This window comes from Sparus aurata, chromosome 20 (assembly GCF_900880675.1).
Source record: "Sparus aurata chromosome 20, fSpaAur1.1, whole genome shotgun sequence".
Classification (NCBI taxonomy): Eukaryota; Metazoa; Chordata; class Actinopteri; order Spariformes; family Sparidae; genus Sparus; species Sparus aurata.
This window is the reverse complement of record NC_044206.1, coordinates 13335588-13356200: the sequence shown is the minus strand read 5'-3', so window position 1 is coordinate 13356200 and position 20613 is coordinate 13335588. Positions and strand designations below refer to the sequence as shown.

The following is a 20613-nucleotide window of genomic DNA, read 5'->3' as shown; positions in this document are numbered from 1 at the left end:
CACCTGATTAATTATACAGCGTGTATTTATATCGGAGACAGCTTCACCTCATGCAAGACTGGCCCGTGTTTCTTTCTTCTTCTTTTTCTTTTTTTTTAAATCTTTTTTTTTAGCATGAGCCAAAATTCAATCATATGACAAGAAAAACAAACAAAACATACAAACAAACAGGTTCTGTGATGAACTATGTGCGTAAAGCAGCACTTTATCACAAGAAAGCCTCATGAGTGGAGGGAAAACTTCATCTGGGTGCTTTTATAACTGTCGAAAGGCATGTTAATGATCAGCCAAACTCAATTTGCTATCATAATATTGATTTATTCACCTGTTTTGTGGATCACATTCCCCAGATTCTGCAAGCATGTTTGAGATGTGACCACTGTGTAATAAAAAAAAAAAAGAAACTCATTTTTAAAAAATGCACCCAGGAATGATTTTACTGTGTTATATGGAAGCAAAAGCGTGCCAGAATTAATCAACCATCGCAGGAATGTGTTTCCTCAACTTCTAGCTTTTGAATTCCTTTTTCTAGAATGTGGCCGTATCTGCTGATGGCAGCCACATTCACACACCTGCTCACACATAAAGATCTCACCTCATAAAGACTGTTATTAATATGCATTTTGATATTGATATCACATTTGTAAACAGATAAGCATCTCTCTCTCTCTCTCTCTCTTCCTGTGTGTGTGTGTGTGTGTGTGTGTGTGTGTGCAGCTCAGTAAACATAAGGTGGTGCTGTCTTTAAGAGAGAGAGCCTGGGAAGGGGTGATGTAATGTGTTCTCAGACAATGATGTCATCGACTGAGACACGGCAAGGATTTAAAGTGACAAAGGCATTTTTTTTTCCCAGTGGCTCAGTGTAAATTCTGCATCGGGAAGCTTGTCAGGGAGCAGCACCCGAGCACCCGCGGGACCTTCATTGAGGAAAAGAGGAAAAACACACAGATGTATGAGAGAGGGAAAATATATAGTGCGATAGCCTGTGCATGCCAATGAGGAGCAGGAGTCTCCCTGTTTGTGTCAGCATGTTTATTAATCAGGATAATTGAGATACAAAACACATTTTGTTACGGGGGGAGACGATCACAGGGGTTATGTTGCCATCCACGAGCAGCCATCACATGTCATTTCTGTGTTACGTTAGATGCATATTGTGAGAGGAATGAAAGTGTTAACCTCAGATACTGGGCATGTACTCGACTACGTCTATATGTGCGTACGTAAGGTATTTGGTGTTTACCATCGACCACAAGAACAACGCTATATTCGCATACATAGTTTTTTGTTTTCACGAGAATCTTCTTAAGACTTTTATCTGCATCCACGTCACACCACATATATTATGATTTTATGCATAATGGAAATGTTTCAAGTTTACCAAACATGATTATTATTTTGTCATAGAGCATATTCACACTGCCGCCGTTTTCCTCCGACATCACGCTCAGGGCGTGAAGCTCAAATGTTGTACTGCTGGGTTCCAGGTGTTAAGTCGTAGGCTATAAACATATACATTTGTGATCATTTTACCTAATTAAAACTACAATAACAATGTGTAGTGAAAATCCAGAGAGTCATTGGTCTTTATTTTAAGGTAAAACAACAGATTTGAGAACTGATTGGCTGCCATTTGACAAAAGCTAACGTTAGCAGTCAGCGACGTGCTAGCTGACGTTACTGTTTGATACTGTTTTGATGCGATACGATTAGGAAAGCGTAAACTCATCCGGAAATGTCAACACACATCTTGGAGATATTTGTCCAAACCCTGGAAGTGAAATGCTCAGGATTAACGTTGGCTAGGAAGTTGTTAAATGCTAACATCAGCTAACGAGTTATCAAAAGTGTTATTCTACCTTGAAATAAGACTGAATGTGCCTCCAGATTTTCGCTATCCATCATCTATAAATGTGTAACCTGGAACACAGCAGGAAAATGGCTGCCGTTTGAACAACGTCTACATCACATGTTCCCATTTCACCATTTCTAATCCGAAGTTAGGTCCTTCAGTCACTTGAATTCAAGTCCTTCTTTTTCCTTCACCATAAATCCCTTAGCTGTGTTCTTGTCCTTCTCAAGTTCGTCAATTTAAGCTTCTTAAGCCGCCACTGTTCTTGCCTCTACAAACTTGTCCTCAATACTGTAACCCGCGCCTTCCCAAAAGAGGCACTCCGCATCAAACTTCCTCCCTCCAACACAGAGCGGGACGGAGCGATGGAGTGGTTGTTGCCTCGTTCTTGGCCTGTCTCCTTGCTCTCCTCACTCAAACATTTCCTTAGCTTTTTAGATCTCTCTTGGTCCACCTTCCTGTCTTCTGATTCTTTCTCTTCACTGTGTTCCTCTCTTGTTTTTGCAACTTCATCCAAGGCCTGATCGCAATCCTGAGCAGGAGCTCCATGGATGGTTTCTCTAACTTTCTCAGTCTGGCCTTCTTGCCTTGTGGTGTCTTCACATTCTTTCTGAGGGCTCTCTTCATGAACACAAACTTCTTTTGATGGACTGGCTGAGGTATTTGATGCTGCTTTCTCCTGGGTTTCCAACGTTGAATCTTGCAGTTTGTCATCGACACTGTTTTCACTGACGTCTGATGGCAAAAGTAGGACAGTGTCCTTGCACTCTTGGTTGGAAGATCTCTCAACATTACTGGCCTCTTCAGATGAAGTGATCAACAGTTCTTCCTCTGACATGGAGGAAGTGTGGGCGTTTGAATTCCCATCGTTCTTTGTGATATCGGTGTCTGAAATACTGATGTCACATGCAATCTTATAGAACAGCGAATGGTTCTCTTTCATTTTTTCCAAGCTTTCACTGACCGTTGATGACAATTCATTGGACTCGGTCAGGTCATCACTGCCTGCCGGTTGGTTCTCGATGTCTGAAATCTCCTCACCGCACGAGTCTATGCCAGGGATCTGCAAAGGTATGAACCCTTGCCACTGGTTGGTGGAGAGGAACCACTTTGCTCTCAGATCGGAGGATGGAAAATCACTCTCTTCTTCAAGTTTTTGCTCCACTCCATCCTTGCAACTTGTGTATCCCTTACCTCCATCTCTCTGGTAGACTGTCATAGATGAGACGTGATAGGGTGAAGCAGGACGTCTAATCTTGGTTTTGGCAACCCCTGTTCGTCCACTGTGATCCTTTTGTTGTGTTTTGTTCCCAAACCTGACTTGACTTTTAGATTTTTTCGAATCTCTCTCATCTTCATCCTGAGATGTTCCACTTGAAAGCTGATGCTCTGCAGGACCTCTGATGTTATTTCCATGGCTTCCATATCCATGGTAAGAATCATGATCTGAAAGAAGGAACAGAGCAGATTTGAGCTGTAAGCAGCAGATACTTTTATTACAACAGCAGATTATTTTCTCAGGCTCATTGCTGGTGAAAGCTAGCTTTTCAGGGGAAAACAAATACTGTGTTAAAACTTTAAGGCAGTGTGCTTCGTAAATGAGGAATATCCCATTTACTGTATAAAAATGGGCGGAGCTTACAAAAGTAGTAAACCTGGACTCCTTCTAATTGTTACCAGGGAGCCAACTCTACTGATTGCAAAATGATGTTTGATAGTAGGAAGGTTTATGAGGACATTACCCTACTATTCACTTGAATTATTACCTCAGTAAACTGTTTCCTCATGGGTTTATGGTCTCAATCGTTAGTTACAAGTCTTCTTCAATACAGCATGATCATTTTGTAAATTACAGTTCCATTTGGAGTAAAAAAGACTCTAAAGCAGGGTTTGCTTTAGTGGTAGATCTAGTTGCTACCATGGTTTGCTCTCAGTCGGACCAATCAGTAGCCTCCACAGCTCCAAATTTGGTTACTTCCAGCTCCAGTAAACTGAGATGTATATGAGGCTTCAAAATGGCAGACCGCAAACCAATGTGCGACATCATGGCGGGTTTTACACTTGGACTATGCCAGTAAAAGCTTGGGAAATGGAGAACTCTCACGCTCAACTGAGCTCAACTGTGACTTCATCATGCACTAAATCAGAGACAGGCTTAGAGAGCTCGCCTTGCTTTGCTTTTGCTCAGCCAAAAGAAGTCTCAATATGTGATTGCGATTAAAAATGGACTAAACTGTAGCCTCACGTTAACATCTTGACCTTAATTATGATCTTTAGTGTATTGGTTTAGTGTTGGAAAATACTCACCTGATCTCATCCTCTGTTTTGTAGCCGTGTCAGGGGCCACCTGATGAACTTCCTGCCCCTCCCCTCTGGGTGGCAGTTGATTGTGTGTAGAAGCTCTCTCTCTGACTGCGCTGATGGATGGATGGAGGATAGATAGATAAATAGATAGATGGATGGATAGATGGATAGATAGATAGAAACAACCAATTAGTGGAAACCTTCATGTAAGTACAGCATATAGGCATACATTTAAATATCAACATAGCATAAGAAATCCCACCTTCTTATGACTCTCTCCCGTATTCGCTCCACACGTCGCAGTTTGGCCTCTCGCTGCTCGGGGGTCAAAACCAGGTCAGAGTCTGTGTCAGGGTTCGGGAGGGCAGAGGGCTGTTCCTCCGCCTGTTCAAACAGTTTCACATTAGAATTCACTCAACAGTACCTTAAGAGGATAACCATATCAATGCAGTTCAATGTTTTCAATCCAGTGATGACAGCTGGGAAAAGCTTTTTTGTACATTAGAGGTGTAACAAAGTGCTTTTAAGTAGATCTATTTTTTTTTACACATATGTAGAGTTGATGGGACCCCAAACAGCAAGAAAGTAAAGCCAATGTCCAAATGAAACGAGATGTTATCAACTATAATGGAACATTTCGGGTATGGTAACATATTTCTGAAGTTTTTGATTTCTTTCTTACCCTTACGTCTGAGTTCACGCTTCCATTTCCTACACCTGCTTGGTCTCCAACTTGATTCCTTGAGCTCTCTGTAGACTCGGCTCTGCTCCCTTCTGACCTTGACTCCCTTCTGGAGGACCTCAACACTCCCTGAAGCCTCTGCTGTCTGCTTGTCCTTTTAAAGGGCTGATCCTGGTGCACCTCTGCAGAGGACCTGTTTTGATCAGGACTCTCAAGCAACAGACGCCTGGGTGGCTTGTTCAACATCTTTGTACTCTGCTCAGCCAGTCCTTGCTGCATTTCAGGCTGGATCTGCTCGGGCAGAGGGTTGTCGAGCTCGGGCGGGGGATCCTCGACAGAAACCCGTCTGGCCACGAGAGAGGACGGCAGTACGGCTGTGACAACCCGTGTCACCCTCAGAGGAAAGGGGGCCTGAGGAAAGACAAACCAGTAAATGTATGCACACAACATAATGTAATGACTCAGTCATTGTAACTGATGAATGACCTGACAGACCTCCTCTCTCGTGTCTGAACCTTGACTCTGTGTTTGGGCGCCTGGGGCAGAAATGTTGGGTTTCTTCCTGTTAGTCAACCTCTCCTGATTCCTCCTCATCCGCTCGATCTGCTCTTCTTCACTCATCTTCATTTTCTAGAGAAGATATAGGCTGTTTAGAATATGAGTCATGCATGAACTCTGCACCTCAGCAATGCTCATCTAAAAGAAGGTAAAGCAAGAGCTGGAATCCATGATTTGCACATGAAAAAATGCGGTTAAATAAAGAAATAGGCGCATGTGTCTGCATCCGTTTGTGTGCTGTGTTCGGGCATGAGTGGCTACTTGCATCTGTATGTTCGTTCGTATATATAATGTGTGTATACATATATATATATATTTATATATGTGTGTGTGTGAGAGCATGTGAGAAAAGGGGGTTGGGTGGGAGAAGGGAGAAGGCTGAGCTATCACACTGAGACACGAGCCTCTGCCTCCCCCTGTCGCCCCAAACGGGCACTGCAACATGCCCTAATTGCAAGGTAGATGAGAGAATCAAAGAATTTGAATGTTGGCTGTGATTGCAATGAGGGAAAAATCAGCTTCGACTGCTTCTATATCGGGAGCGTTTTGGATCACATTTTGCATACATCCCAAATATAGGTAACCAGGAAACAGGGAAATGATGAAGAATCAGACCTTGGTTGATTGGTTTGTGGTGTCAGGGGGGATCCACTTTGAAGCAGGCTGAGCTTCTAAAGATGAAATGAAAACAGAGGAGAAGGATAGAGGGAGGTGGGAGGAGAGGGTGACAGGAAGAAAGAGATTTAGGAAATATGAGGGTGGAGGACAAAAAACTGACTGAAAAAAACTAACCTATTAAAGCTGTTTAATATTATATGAGTCAGAAAATATTAATCTGTAGGCCGTTGTATTAATAATACTTTTTCCATGGATTGCTTACCGAGTGTGTCTTTCTGTTCCTTCACATTAAGGAGGTCAGGCTGGCTGTTTCCTCTCCTCTGCACAGGATCAACAGCGTGGCTGTAGATTCCCTGAAACGTCAGCAGAGAAAAAAAATTAACAAACAAACAAACAAACAAAACAAACACACGTGATGATATTTGTCCATCTTTCATACTTCATATGGTGACTCTGTCCAGCCACGGCTGTGATCCCTGCTATGGTGACTTTCCTGTAGCTCCTGGGGTAATGGAGGACGAACTGGTGGCTCCTGCTCAAAATCCTGCCGGGATACAGGAATTATTTTTTTAATTGAAAAACACAATATTGATACTGCGTGTGTCACAGTGGTGGTTCTAGACCAGTTTTAATAGGGGGGCCAGGTTGGGGCCGGCTTTTTTGTTAGGGGGCACATACAACCCGGAAAAAAAGATAAATCCCTCATTCAGACAAAACAGTGTTTACAATTTCAGCAATTTTGATTGGGTAGTAAACTGCTGAGACACTTTATTTCTGACTTTCCCTTCAAAACAAAATCATTGCAAGAAATCTGTCATTGTGTTATTGATGCAGACTCCCTGTCAGGGGGGCCACAGGGGGGTCCAGACTCAGAGTTACAGGGGCACTGGCCCCTCTTGGCCCCCCCCCCCCCCCAGAACCGCCCCTGGTGTGTCAACATATTTTAGAGATGTAGTCTTGACACTTGACATGATCATGGTCATACCAACCGTCAAAGACCAAAGAGTAGAGTCGATCATATAAAGCCATACCATCACGCACATAAACTGGCAGTTATTGAGTCTATGTTGTAGCATTTAAAGGATAAGTTCACCCAAAAATGAAAATGTGGTCATTATCTTATGTTTTGTGGACTATAAAACTTCACCTGCCTTACTATCAATATTGGGTTAAGTAGATCATTACTGAATTAAAATTTGTGAGTCAACTTGTACTTTAAAACTCTGCAGGCACCTTCAGGACTCAAACATCTGAACATTAGATGCCAGGTGGAGGGTTTAACCTTTCCTTTAACAGACAACAATCCCACTGTTTGTTCATAAGTGGAGGGCAAACGCCGGGGGGGTTAGTGACAAAGAGACAATGTACAGGAGTCGTACCATTGGCAGTCCGCTCTGCAGCCTCTCTGTGGGAGAGCCAGGGGATCCAGGATGTGGAGATGTCGACTGGAACACTGAGGGGGAGACGGAAAAGGTCACAGTGTTGACACTGATAGTCTATTGTCAGGTTTGATGTGCACAATCAAGATGAAGCAGGCAACTTAACCCACTGGCCACCGCAAATGGAAACAAGACACTGTCCAGACCTTTACATTTCTCATTTCAGGTGAAGGCACATTTATTTTTTGTCGGTATTACATTACTGGATATAGTAACTGTGATTATATTCCCGAAATCCTTTAAGACACACATTATATCACTGCCCTAGTGATTACTATATCATTGTAACCTGGTACTTGTGTAGTGTGTTACCCCAACACTGCTGGAAATAAACCACAATTTGACACAAAACCTTGTTTTTGTTACGTATTATCTATACATGTTTTTTTTTTTTTTGTTCCACAGTATAAACTTCTCTCCAAGCCACAGGCATTACAGTGAGACAGAGATGATGCTTACTGTGGTGCCTCTGCAGTCCCAACAGGAAGCGGAAGTGATCCCTGTTGATCTTTAGTCCGGCCATGATGTCCTCCATCATCCACAGCTCTCTCTGAGCCTGAGACTGCTCCTGATAAAAACACATCTCTTCAGATACAAGACTGAATGATTTGTAGAGAGACCTTTTCTTGGTGAAAGGTCAAATAGTTGGACCTCAAACAAATTATTTTAAAATGTTAACCTCTAATGATAATAAAGGGTGAGACAGATTCTGTATACATATGTTAACCAGGCTAAATATATAAGTCAAAAAGTATCCAGTGTGTGGCGTACAAATACCTGTGGCACTCCAAAGTTACAGATGTGCTGCAGGTGTGAACGGATAACCGACAGTTCACTCTCCATTCTCTCGTACTGACACCACACCCTCTCCATTTCCTGAAAAATAATGTTTTTACATATTAAACCCCTCATGTCTGCTGTTTGATGATTAATGACGCAGAAACAAACAACTCATGCTGTGCCATTTTTTGTCTATTTCTGGGTCACTGCCGTCTGGATTATTACACACCAGTGATACATCACACATTCTGGCCCTGATTGTGACCAGATCCTCCTGGAGCAAAGCCTTCTGGGTCAGTGCTTCTTCTTGGGCCCTGGGGCCCTGACTTTTCCACTCCTCCAGCTGCAGCCTGGAAACCTCTAATGCACAATGGACACTGTCCTGCAAAACAGGGCAAAAAGTCATTGTTATTTGTATTCAGAGTCACGGTATAGACAGTACTAGAAATTAGTCAGAAATAAGCTGAGCTCTCGAAGTGTTTGTTTTGTGCAGCAAACAATCAGCTTACCTATATATCCAGTGTATTAGCCTTCATAAAATATAAATAATTATCATGCGTTATCTGAATAGCTTATAAGGTGATAACTGACCTTATCCATTTGTAGCTGAGCCAGCTCTAAAGACAGAGACTGTAGCAGCTTGTCACACCCACACAACCTCGTCAACACAACCTGAAGAGGGAAAATCAAAATGTAAATCCGTGTCTACTCAGCCAGAGACATAGTATAAAATGAGAAATAACTGCAGCGACAGTCAAAGGTCCCAAACTCTTTTGGGTGTCCACTAAAAATATTTACATACTTTAATGTTCAAAACAAACATTATTATTCTCTGCCTTTCCATAGCTGATGCACCTCTATTCACTCTGTCTCTGTTTTAGTTCCTGTCTCTATAAAGCCCTCCTCCTGAAAAACCCAGTCTGCTCTGATTGGTCAGTTCTCACAGACCTGAGCAGCTCTCACAGGCCTCAGTAAGCCAATGTGATTCTTCATCAGTTCTGCTGGTGCTCTTGCAAACCAGTCCCAGCTGGGAGCATGGCTAAGGGAGGTGACTGTATAGTTGTGACATCACAATCTCAAGGAAGTCCTGTTAGCATATTTAAAGGCACAGTTTCTGAATACGGGCTGTGTGCCTTTGTCTGTGGATTGAGCATTTTATTACTTTCACAATATTAATATATAGCACCAAAACCTGCTTTAAAATCAAAGAAGACTTTCTGCCGTATGGGACCTTTAAACCTCGTATGGAAACATGTAAATACTCACGTCTGCATCACTCTCAAGAGGTCTGATTGGTTGGGCTTCCCTTGGGTCAGGCTTTGGGGCCTGAAAAGCATCAAGGTTACAATTTTATTAATATTGGTACTTTTTTTAAAAACTCTCTTTTTGACATTGCATCTCCCTGTTCATCAGATTCTATCAATACGTTTTTATGAAATACCTTTTGCTCCCAACTGTTAATACATATTTGGGTTTATTTGGTGTAGGTTAATGACTGAATGCATCAATCCTAATGCTTGAATATTATGACTGAGCTAGCACAAGCTTCACAAGAGACAAACAGAGGGCACGGCCGTGTACCATGGGTTTGGTAATGAATCTGATACAAATTCATTAGTATGTATCACAAGATACATGTATAACTTGGCAAACAGATGCCAACAAATCATGGCAGAACTCATCAGAATTAGACAAAACACACAGATATAACCACAATTAAACACAAAACAAACAATGAGCACAACATGATTTATTAGTCACATAATAAGCATTAGTGTCGACAACATAGTACAGTGACATGGACAGAGAACAAACGCGTAACAGATTGGGACGATATCACATACACAGCCGCTCAAAGTCATCAAATGTGAAGTCCACTCTCTGCACGATTAGAGATGACACCACCACACAGACACAACATTTTGAGGAGACACACATGTACAAACAACACAACAGAGTTTAATCAAGTTGTACCGCACAACAAGACACAATAAGAACAAAGAGCGCAGCAGGGCTGGCTGTACCATCGCTGGCGGTAGCACACAAACAGATAAATTGCTGCGGTGATGGTGATGATGGTGGTGGTAGTGGTGGTGTGGGGGGTGCGGAGCATGTGCTGCCCTCGATGAGGGGGGCAAAGGGGGCAGTAAGTCTGCCTGTGCCCCTGTGGAGAAGCTCTGAAGGATAGAGACAGCATGTATATGAAAAGAACAGACAACACAGGGCATTATACGAAATCCACATTATCAGTGAATTCAATAACCTGCTTTAATAATTCTTACTCTGCGACAATCATATGTTGTTGCTCTACTCAGTTAGTGTGATGTGCTGCACACTAGTCTGTATGTTTCGCTTTAGATGTAATGTTTATGCTATAATCACCTTTCCTAAAGGTCTTCTCCCACTCGAGATGTGATGGACAGAACCATATGTAGGTGTAGGCTGTAGGCAACAAAAAAGAGAGGGTTTGTTAAAGAGGTAAGTATAAAGTTAATGCACCTCCATTCAGTGGAAGACTCAAGAGATATACCATATTATAAAAACAACAATGATCAAGATTAAAGCAGCAAAGCTGAGGTATTTTGACTTTAAGTCTCTAGTATGGAAGTGCCCAGAACACGGGATACATTTTCCATAATGCAACTTAAAAGCGTCTTTTACTTGATTCTTCCCTTTAAAGCTTAGGTAAATTACAAGAAATTAAGCTGAAACCCTCAGTTTAAGTCTCTCAATCCAAACGATGAAAACAAAAGATGTAGTTTGATGATGTCGTTCAGAAGCTGAGGATCATGGGAGTTGATGTTTTCAATGTTTATCAACCAACTTTGCAGATAAAGTAACATTTTGAGTGAAGCAGTTTCTGTTTTTTAAGCCTGTATACAATTGAACCAGCAAACATGATAAAGGCACATACCTTTTTGATTGAAGTGTGTTTTCTCGCACTTCATCTTGTACATTATTATCGACTGATTCTCTAAAAATCTAATTATGCACCATGAAGAGTTAAGATATTAGCTCTTGTACTACATAATGTACTCAGGAGACTGATGTATGTTTAATGATCAACACAAACAGACCAGGCCCTGACCTTGCTCAAATTCTGCCACCTCTCTGCGACTGGAGTGGTGGGAGTGGATTTGAACTCCAGCTTAGGAGAGGCAGGTGCGTAGAACAGCGTCTGCGGCACCATGAACGAGTCATCATGGGGTCGTATGTCAACCCTTCCCACCGGTGTGTGAGGTCGTGATCCCAGCTGACCTCTTGAGGTCAAGGAACTTGTTCCCATCATGTCTGTTTGAGTGGGCGGTGTGTTTTGACCAGGAAAATAATCTTCCTCTTGGTTTGGACCACAGACTCTTCTTCTGCTGTAATCGGGAGGGCTGGGTGTTCTGTTTGAAGAGGAAAACAGAACAGAACGCTAAAGCTGGGACCTTTCTCTCACCATTTTTCTCTTTAAGTAAACCACTGGGATTTAAATACAGTGTGTGCCTTGACAACCTGCTGTGTCTCTGACGCATACTCCGCCTCCCCCTGTGCTCTGACTGCGACGTCCCCATCCTCCCACCGGTGAGCTGACTCGGTTCACTCAGAGTCCTGCTGATGTGCCTGTGCTTTTGGGAGGGATCCTCTCCATCAGACGGGGGTCCAGGGAAGTCCACCGATTCGGTGCTGCCACCTATCTGTGTGAAATCCTGATAACTGGAGCAACGCCTGAAGGGATCAGAGATGCAGCAAAAAAAAGGGTCATCGAGTGCAGTCATGTAAAAGATGTTTGATATTCAGTGTGTAAGACCTCGTGGTGAACAGTGCTGTACCTGTTCAGAGAGCTGTCAGACTCCATCGCGGCAGACTGACTGAGAGCTCGGACCCAGCCCAGCATATCCTCCTGGGTGTCGGCACTGAAGAAATAGGAGCGCATTCCCTGGTGCACCACCTAGTTTTATACAGATTATTTACAATGTTATTATTCCCCTCATAAAGGAGCAATAGTCTTTGACTTGTTTGTAAATGTGCTGTGGCTCGAACAGGAAGAATCATGTTTTTTGTTGATGTAAACGACAATAAAGTTGAGTTGAAGTTAATTCATTGTATTAGCCAGTGGATTTTATTATGTGAAGGTACTTTTACTACACTGTAAAAAATACTCTGGAAATAATAAAAAATGTTAATAAGTAAAATGATCTAAGTGTATCCTGGGAAATGTAATTGAAGAATCATGTGTTATACTATCATATATTATAGGATTAGATCATCATTATTCATTCATTAATATAAAATCAGAAATATACTTAAAAACTTTAACTATTTTGTATAAAACTGTAGTTACAAATTCTGTTGATTATTAATCAATCTGCTGATTATTATCTTCGAAAAATTGATCAATTGAAATTTTGAAAATACTGATGGTTAGCAACACATTTACCCAGGGGCCAAAGTGACATGTTCACGCTGCTTGTTTTGTCCAATTAACAACTTACTCAAAAACTCAAATAAGTTACTAAAAATAGGACTCTCTGCTCTGCTAACAAGGTAGCTAAGAGGAACTCCCACAGCTTTAACTTGGTTTACTTGGAGCCTGTGGTGTGTTCAGAAGAGTTAAAATATTCCTATATGAAATCGGACCTACCTTTAAAATCAAATGTTAAAAAAGATCTCAGCAAGCCTAATGCACAAACATAGATTATTATGATTATTATTTTTCTCCTTAAACTGAATGAGTAACCAAACAACAATACCTTGAAGGTGAACTTCCTGTTCTTGCATTCTCGCGGTGTGCAGAAGAGGATCTTGTAGCTCGGCAGTGGGATGCTGCCCAGCACTGATTCTTCTCTACTGTCTGTTCGGAGGATGACAAAAGAAGTGAAAAAAAGAACAGGCGCATTTGTTGTACAATCGCTGCACATGAAAGGCGAAGTGCTGGGCTCCGAGCTGTGTACCTTTATAGTAAAATAGACAGTAGTTGGAGAGGACGAACCACCTTCTCTTCCACAGCTTCAAACCAGAGCTGTCCTACAGGAGAAAGATTATTTAGGGGATTCTCTTTGCACAGTCAGTCACGCGTTCACATGCAATGATGAAGTTGAAAATGTCAAGTAGGACATTTTAAACTACTAACTAAATATTACTTTTTTGTTGAGCCATCCTCTGATGACCACAGGGCAGTTGGGGTCTCTCTTTGCTGCCTGACATCTTTTCCCAAATGCTTGCACCCTTCCATCTCCCTCCTGTTACCAGAAAAGAGAACAGTATATTAGTGTTGTGTTATTCATTTTCCCAGATAGTTAAAAAAGTTTTCACCTTGTTGGGAATGAGATCCAAAAATCAACTTATGAATAGCTCCTTTAATCGAAATCTTCATTTATTGCCTATTTCGCCAGGATGTTTTAACGAAAAAAATAAGCAATGGGTCCACATCACATGGTCTCACATGGTCCAGGTTCATATGAGAGAACAATATCACTTAAGACATGTTTTTCTAAGGAAATATCCAGGGGCATGGCAAAATATTTGACCTCAAAATACCACTGATTGAGAGGAACAGGGCAAAAAACTAATTTCATTTCTTCATTTTCTTATTTACATTAACTGCTGTAGGCTCTAGGGCAGGCGTGGACGTCAATCAAATCAATTCTTTTTGATTTGATACAGTTTTTGGCATCTAATCATCAAATGCTCAATAAGTTACTGAAATTAATCTAGAGGACAGTTGGGAATAATAAAAGACCTAATTTTTAGAGTCAGATGCACGACTGAAACACCAAGACACTTTATTGGTGAGTTGGCAAAACTTTGTTGTTAAAGCTTGTTTGTTAGCTTGTTTGTTAGTGTGGTTTTATCTTGAAATGATTTGCATGAATGTAATCACGGGAATCTAAGCTTTCCAACAATGTTTGGCATGACTATACACTTAAATGAAGGCGTTTTCCCATCTGCTTTGCTTTGTTTGTAAAGTTTGGCGAGCGAGCTGAGCTGAGTTTTAGCAGTTAAAAGGTCACAGTAAGCTTTTGACGTGTGCAAATAATGGCAAGATAGAAGATGCAAACCTTTATGACAGGGATGTAGGAAATGGTGGCCCTGCTGGATGCTTGGCTTACTCTGTCCTGGTCATCCATTCTGCAGAAGCAGAAAAAAAAAAAAAATATATATATATATATATATATATATATATATATATATATATATATATATATATATATATATATATATATATATATACATATATACATACATATATACATACATATATAAATACATATATATATATATAACAGTCAGATACAGAAAATGTTTTTAGAAAAGTCAGAGCTGTTGTATAACAAGGAAGTAGTGCTGCATTTAAGGTCATAACTACTTAATGGTACACACACACAAAAAAGTACACAAAATATCTGAATAGTAATTGCATAGAACAAAGATCCACACATGGCTTAACAACACATTTGAATGAACCGGCTGCGAGGCTAAGACACAAGGCCTTACCAATACAGTCTGACCCAGAGTCCCCCTCTGTTGAAGCAGTCAGTCACTCCCATGAACAGCCCCCTGTAACCTCCGAGCACACATATGCCACATTCCCATATAGTTGAGATTTTTTTCCTGCTCAACTGTTCATCCTCTCGGAGACTTGGTGTTGCGCTCTCCCCACTTTCAAGCGAAAAACTCTCCCACAATTCTATTCTGAGCCATAACAGGCCGGTGTGCATCCCCACCATGAAACTGACAGGTGACAGCTGCGTCGCCGTGGTGGCAGGGAGGGGCCCGGGACAGTGTGAAAACCAATCTGGCAGCAGGGACGGGCTGGTATGAGAGACTGAGAGGGATTTGGAATGTGTCCCAAACTGCTGAACTGCAGCGTGGATGACGGAGGACAGAACGTGGAGATAAAAGAGTGTGGAGCGAGTAAATGAAGTGGCATGTTGGAGGAATATGTGTAGGGTGGGGGTGGAGTTTACTGTGTCACAGGTTTGGGCCGTCATGCCGTCTCTTCCGGCATGTGACGGTTATCAGCATATTTGCTTCAAGTACATCAGGTCACGTAGTAGCATGTTCAGTGCACCTGCTACTATTGTACAACCCAGTACCAGTTTGTTTTATAATACACTTTATTTCTGCATTATTATATGGAAAATGTGTACTCTGCTATTCAGTTATAACCCACATTTTTGGCAATTAACTACACTTCATACTCAGATTTAAGGCAAACATTTTAATTGTGTAGTACATTACATTTTTCTTCATCGCTTTGCCTGGTCTTAATAAAGAAATTTTGTTTATCCGTCATTCTAAATGACTTAGGACTTACCACCTATACTATTATATACTACAATTTTCCTTTTAAACTACAACAAAAATTTAAAGGATTCTTTTGCCTAAACAGTTATCTAAGTTTTGTTACCTTATTTAAGAGTTACACTAAGTCCTACTGTACTTGTACGCGCTGGGTAATATATCAATCTGATGTTCAGTTATTTTGATAAGATGTCTTATTTTTCGTAACTTTTCCTGAATTGTGTATTTCTATTTTTCAGTCAAAGGATGATCAATCAATCTGGTGTTGGCTTATTCATTTTGAAATATCTTTTATTTATGTTAGCAAATAAACGATAATCACCTTTATTCCTTAAAGGAGACATTTTATGCTTTTGTTTTGCTTTCCTTCAGTGTTTCTTTATGATCTTGTGCATGTCAAAGATCTTCAAAGTTAAAACGGGCAAAGTCTGCACCAACAAAGGCTCCTCTTTCCCACAGAAAACACTGCTCCTGAAACACCTCGTCAGTAGTCGCGCCTTTAATTCCGTGACTTTGTGACATCACACCACGTCACCACGTCACAAATTTACATTGTTTGTGTCTAGCGGCTCATTTGGCATGTTAAAATGTATTTAGCACAACTGCTCTGTTGGCTCAGGCATGTGTGAACTGACCAATCAGAATGAACTGTGTATACAACAAATCTACTGGTGTATACCCCTATATATTTATACACATCTATGAGGTGTATTTGCTATTCATTTATACTGTATGTATGTATGTATGTATGTATGTATGTCCTGTTTAATGATATATTAACTATAAACTCAAATGATGACTGAAAACAATGCTCATTCAGGTGTTAAGGCTGATTCTCAGATACTTTGACTTACACCTACTGTAATGGGCTCATCTAAACCGAACACATTTTGTTGACCTTCATGAAACAGCAGAAAGGGTGAACTTGACGATTTCATGAGAAACTTCTCACACTGTGAATCCACAAGCACTCGTGGGTGACCCAAAAGGTTCGACATGGTTTTAGCTGCCGCAATCTCACTCAGTATCAACCGCAATGCTCTCCAAGTGAGACGCGGAGTAAACAGAAACAAACAATCAAGTCTTTGTGAGAGATGAGAGTAGAGACTAACAACCTCTTAGCCGCTGGGGGTTACGTGGGTGTCGTGAAGTATTTGGAAAATCTCCTCCTTTATCAGCTGGGGTCACTCGCTAGGGGAGGAGAAGACTTAAAATGCTAAAGAGGGATGGAGGGGAGGACAAACGGTGGGTCTGTGCACCACACAGAGTGCGCTTTGTGGTGCCCGAGGACTCTGGAGCATCATGTGAAGTTGGACGCAGAGCATGTTGAATACATTGGCCCGCAAAAAATATTCCTCTTCTCCTTCAACCAAAACATTTGCATGTCTCCTACATTCTCGCATCTTTAAATACAACAAAATCATTACTATACGTGTGACCTTGAGAAGTAAAGTAATGACGTAGGTCACTGACACAACTGTAAATGTGACTGCCTGAGAAGACCGCCTGATGAGGATACTGGATGACGGTACACAGCATATTTAATAAAGTTTTAGACAATAAAACTGGGCAATGGGAGGCATAGAAGCTGCTCAGCGGAGATTTCACAGCTTGGGAAAGCTGAGAAAAAAGTTCCCCGGGGTTCCTGTGATAGTTCAGCCACAGATAAAACATCACATCTGCTGTAACCTCCAGCAACAGAAGTCTTTTTGTTCACTTTATGACACACAAAATTGCTGATAACTTATCAAATGAAAGAAAAAACAGGATCAACAAAGCAAGTATCTTTCAGCTGCACTTTCTTCTTCTTTTTTTAAATACAGCTCAGAATTGCATGAGACATAAATTATAATAGATGCCATATTGCTGTACCTGACTAATTGCGCCCGCCTGCTGGCTGCTTCAAGCTCCATCACTTGGCACCTTTCCTCACAGCATCTCCTCAGGCTTGGCTGCCCTCTTCCTGGCTACCACCGGCTCCTGTTGCCCAAACAGTCACAACACTCTCCCGCCACACTCCCTTTTTCTCTCCTTGTAACGTGTGAATCTCTCACTTCTTCCCTCCGCTCTGACTTGCAGCGGCAGCGGCGGTGTTTGTCCGGTGATCTACCTACGCTGGCTGCTAACACTCAGGCTGCCTTTCTGTCCTCTAACAGTGCACTCTCTGTGAGCCCCTTCTTTCTCTCTCCCCCCTTCTTCTTCTTCTTCTTCTTCTTCTTCCTCAGTGTCCCTCCCTCTCACCCTGCCCTTGACAGCCTCTCTGTCTTTCGCTGAGTGTGGGTTTGTAACTGAGGAATTTACATAAAACAGCTGTTATCTCATTCTTCGACTCTGCCCTTTGCATTATTTGGATTTCAGTTCTCAGATATTTGGATCTAGCTTAAAGACAATTAAAGATTTGGATGCCGCGGTCTTGAATCATCACCCTATATACAGGCCTAATCATTCAGAGTATGAAGGGTGCACTCTGACATCTGTGTGCAAAGGCTGAAAGGTTTGTTGTACTCACAAACTGATAAACAGAATTGGTGGAAAACAGAGGATAATCAAACAAGGATTGGGTTAAAAAAAAAGGCATCTATTAGAAATTCTAAGCCAAACTTAAGAATCTTTGACAAACCTACAATTTATAATATATTACAAACAAATCTATAGTTAAGATAAAAATCATTAATGTACTTGACTTTATGCACTTCCTTCTTTTTAAAATTCTTAGAGTGCAGCTCCTGTTTAAATACATCTTTCTTCTATTTTTACTATTTCAACAAGTGGCTTTATTCTCCATCCAATTTTCCATTAATTTCCAATCCCTGTCTTTTATGTAAAACACCTGGTGCATGTAATTTCTTTTTTGTGAAGCAGGAGCTGCATTTCTTGTTTGAAGACTGCTATACAAATAAAGTTTATTCAAATTACTTAAGGTGAAATATGTGAGAATTGGCCACCTGTCGCATTAATATTTAGAAACAGAAACCTCTAAATGCTGCTAACTGTAGCTGCCATTAGATAGTTATCTAAGTTAGCTGTGCAGCTACCGATCTGGACTAGGAGCTCGAAACAGAGGGAAAGTGTTAGTGCTTTCATTGCTAGCAGAGGAGCATTGGACATGTGCCGTGTTCCAATATCCATACTTTCCGTACTTACGGAAAGTATGGATATTGGAACACGGCACATGTGTTCCGATATCGATCGCGGTGAAAAGAAGTGTACTTAAAGGACCCGGATGTTGCACTCATAACGTACATCTTGTCTACGTAGCGGAAGAAGCGGAGCCAGGCAGAGGCGCTCCGCTCTGATTTTTTTTTTTAAATAGCTTCTGAGACAACAGCGCCTGCAGCAGAGCCATATTGCAGGATTGTAGGATTGTAATTGTTAAAAAGTAAAGCCATAGATGTCTTATGTTCACCGTTCAAAGCGGGATGTTTTTGGCGGGCGACGAGCCGCGGTGGCTGTCGCGGTCGTAATTTCCGGTAAGTGCACCATGGAGATTAGATTTGGAACAATACTCACCTGCTGAAATCTGCGTACTTAGTAAGTGTGGATAGTGTACTACGTTTAAGTGTACTCATGGAAGCATGGATATCGGAACACAGCAATGGACTGGGCTAGCTGATTAGCATGTGTTGCAAGAGATATTGTTTTGATGTGAGTTGCCAAGTTCTGATGATATCAGCTGTAGAGATGTGTGAGTTCTTTCGAAAATAATGAAAATAGATTTTAACTGGAAAGAGACATTGCTGTTAAGTTTTTTTTTTTTTTTGTTAAAGATTTTTTTGGCATAGACACCTTTATTAAGCAGTAGACAGATAGGAAATATGGGAGAGAGAGGCAGATGTGACATGCAGCAAAGGACCTCCAGCCGGAATCGAACGGGGGTTGGCTGCGTTTATGGTATGCACTCTAACCACTTGACCACCTGCGCGCCCAGCTGTTAAGTTTTTTAAATGTAATATTTCGGCACTCTTAGCACCACAAGCTAAGCAACACCTGGTTCAATTGTATTCGAGAGTCAGACATCTCTACGGCTAATATCTTCAAAACGTCGCAACTTACACTAAAACAGTCTGGATGGATAAATAGAACTACAGGTAAGAGGAAAAATCTTAAGTGAATAAAAATAACACACATAATCTCATGGTCTTATAATTAATCAGTCTAGACTCGCACAGATAGGTGAAAACAACCTCCCAGATGGTGGACTGTTATTTAGGTTGCACTGAGTCAGCGTCTGCTGGAGCTCTTCTTCAAATATTCTCAAGATAGAAACTGAAGCGCCTCTAAAACACTTGACTCACATGCAGCACACAAGAGAGAGACGCCGCTTTACTAATCCAGCGGTAAGAAAGCAGGTGTACGGCACTTTAAGGTGAGAAGAGTGAGAGTACTTCTAGTCATGAACAATATCAAAAAGCCAGACAGAAAGGAGAGCATTCAAAGGAAACAGTGAAAGCTGATACTCAGCGGCGGGCCACGATGGATGCCTCAGGAGGGCTGGCATTATTGCTGTACATGAGAAAGATATCAAAGGCATTTTAAGAGCTATGATAAGAACAAGGAGATAGGAGAAAAGTCAAGTCTAAAATTACTCGCACAGGAAAGCAGCCTAAAGGCCTGACTGCTTGGTGGCACTATATTTAAATTTAATGAATAAAGTGGTGAAAAATAATGCTGCGTCTGGAAGTGTACAAAATCCTGCTAACTCAAGCACGGCGCAAAACACTCAAACCATTGCACAACACTCAAATAGTAATCATGCCATTTTATTATTAGTGTCTCACATGGCTCGGCCATTTGGCTTCGACCAGGAAGGTCACGACCTAGGATGCCCGGGATGTTCAGTTCTCGCAGGGGACGAATCAGTCTGCCCCCAGATATTTACGACCCCTCCCTTTTAGCATGCTGCACAATCAGCCCTGTTAACTGACAGCTGCGTCGCTACTTACCCTCTCCTGTTACATTCAAAACAACCTGTGGGGGCCCTCATTCAGGAGGCAGGAGCAGTGGTTTCAAGGCTCATGGGAAATGTTGTTTTTGTTAGTTTTAAATACAGTTAGCTGTTAAATGGATATTTAATATATGGAGCCCCAGTG

The 20613-nt window shown here is 41.5% G+C and overlaps 1 protein-coding gene across 4 annotated transcripts; it reads right to left on the bottom strand.

The window, feature by feature from the left end:
* Positions 1–1015: 1015 nt before the first annotated feature.
* plekha4 (pleckstrin homology domain containing A4) lies at positions 1016–17716 on the bottom strand. 4 transcript variants are annotated; one of them, XM_030401306.1, is made up of 24 exons: positions 17396–17716; positions 14278–14347; positions 13360–13458; positions 13171–13243; positions 12970–13070; positions 12049–12167; positions 11732–11944; positions 11322–11622; positions 10616–10675; positions 10258–10410; positions 9500–9559; positions 8825–8905; positions 8463–8615; positions 8231–8329; positions 7913–8021; positions 7394–7467; positions 6454–6558; positions 6277–6367; positions 6012–6067; positions 5334–5468; positions 4839–5249; positions 4419–4540; positions 4160–4269; positions 1016–3298 (listed from the first exon to the last, which is right to left on the bottom strand). In XM_030401306.1, the coding sequence occupies exons 1-24, from the start codon at positions 17434–17436 to the stop codon at positions 2124–2126; spliced, it is 4011 nt and encodes a 1336-aa protein (XP_030257166.1). In that variant the 5' UTR covers positions 17437–17716; the 3' UTR covers positions 1016–2123. The 4 variants fall into 4 exon arrangements, with proteins under 4 accessions (XP_030257166.1, XP_030257167.1, XP_030257168.1 ...); XM_030401307.1 differs by lacking the exon at positions 17396–17716 and adding an exon at positions 14714–16263; XM_030401309.1 differs by having other exon boundaries at positions 2991–3298; positions 4160–4264.
* Positions 17717–20613: the final 2897 nt, after the last annotated feature.

Coding starts and splice junctions, on each gene's coding strand:
- plekha4 (XM_030401306.1), bottom strand. CDS start 17,436: ATGGAGCTTGAAGCAGCCAGCAGGCGGGCGCAATTAGTCAG. Junction 8,330..8,462: donor GAATGTGTGATGTATCACTG/GTGTGTAATAAT, acceptor ATTATTTTTCAG/GAAATGGAGAGGGTGTGGTG. Junction 6,559..7,393: donor TGCAGAGCGGACTGCCAATG/GTACGACTCCTG, acceptor GTATCCCGGCAG/GATTTTGAGCAGGAGCCACC.